At 44.2% G+C, this 1,052-nt stretch overlaps 1 protein-coding gene across 1 annotated transcript; it reads left to right on the forward strand.

Moving 5' to 3' along the window:
• Positions 1-81: 81 nt before the first annotated feature.
• LOC104774169 lies at positions 82-984 on the forward strand (the record flags this gene model as incomplete). The annotated part of the gene is made up of 3 exons (XM_010498834.1): positions 82-154; positions 313-654; positions 727-984. Coding segments are annotated over exons 1-3 (673 nt in total), but the record flags the coding sequence as incomplete, so codon positions are not given.
• Positions 985-1,052: the final 68 nt, after the last annotated feature.

Below are 1,052 nucleotides of genomic sequence, written 5' to 3' on the forward strand. Positions count from 1 at the left end.
TGTCAAAAACTCATCGTGTTCGTCAATAGTGCCGTGACAGCTCCTTCTCGTACCACCTCGACAACAAAACTAATCCACAGTATGAGGCCTGGTTCTGCACAGATCAACTCGTCAGATCGTGGCTCTTTGGTACTCTGTCTGAAGAAGTCCTCGGGTATGTTCATAACATTACTACCTCTAGAGATGTCTGAATTTCTTTAGCTGAGAACTTCAATAAGAGTAGCATTGCTAGGGAATTTGCTCTTCGCCGTAGTCTATGGGTTCTAGAAAAGAAAGGCATGTCCTTTGCTGCTTATTGTTGAGAGTTTATAGCCATTTGTGATGCCTTGAGTTCTATTGGTAAGCCAATAGATGAGTCTCTGAAGATATTTGGGTTCTTAAATGGTTTGGGTCGTGATTATGAACCAATCGCCACTGTCGTCCAAAGCTCCTTGAGCAAGATCTCCCCACCAAGCTTCGGTGATGTGGTTTCTGAAGTTGAAAGCTTTGACAACAAGCTTCAGTCGTACAATGTCCCAGATGCTGTTACTCCACATCTTGCATTTCATGTTCAACAAAGTGGCTATGGCAACCAGTCGAGAGGAAGCTATCGTGGCAGAGGTCGATCTTCAGGACAAAACAGAGGACGTGGAGGCTACTCCTCTCGTGGTAGAGGTTTCTCTCAACACCCAACAACTCAGCAGTCTTCTGGTGAACGTCCCATTTGTTAGATTTGTGGTCGAACAGGACACCTTGCGTCTGATTGCTGGAATTGTTTTGATCACAACTATCAGAGACCTGACGTAGCTCAAGTGTTTTCCTCCCTAAAAATCTCTGATGGTAATGATTGGCTCACTGATTCTGGAGCTACCGCTTATGTCACTTCCTCGGCCATTAATCTGCAGTCTGCTACAACATACAATGGGAATGACACAGTTCAGGTTGGACATGGCACTTACCTACCTATCACTCATGTTGGATCAGCTACCATTGCTTCCTCTACAGGTAATATCTCGTTAAATGACGTGTTGGTCTGCCCAGATATGCAAAAATCTCTCATTTATATATCTAAA

The sequence above is a fragment of the Camelina sativa genome, unplaced genomic scaffold (assembly GCF_000633955.1).
Source record: "Camelina sativa cultivar DH55 unplaced genomic scaffold, Cs unpScaffold01737, whole genome shotgun sequence".
Lineage (NCBI taxonomy): Eukaryota > Viridiplantae > Streptophyta > Magnoliopsida > Brassicales > Brassicaceae > Camelina > Camelina sativa.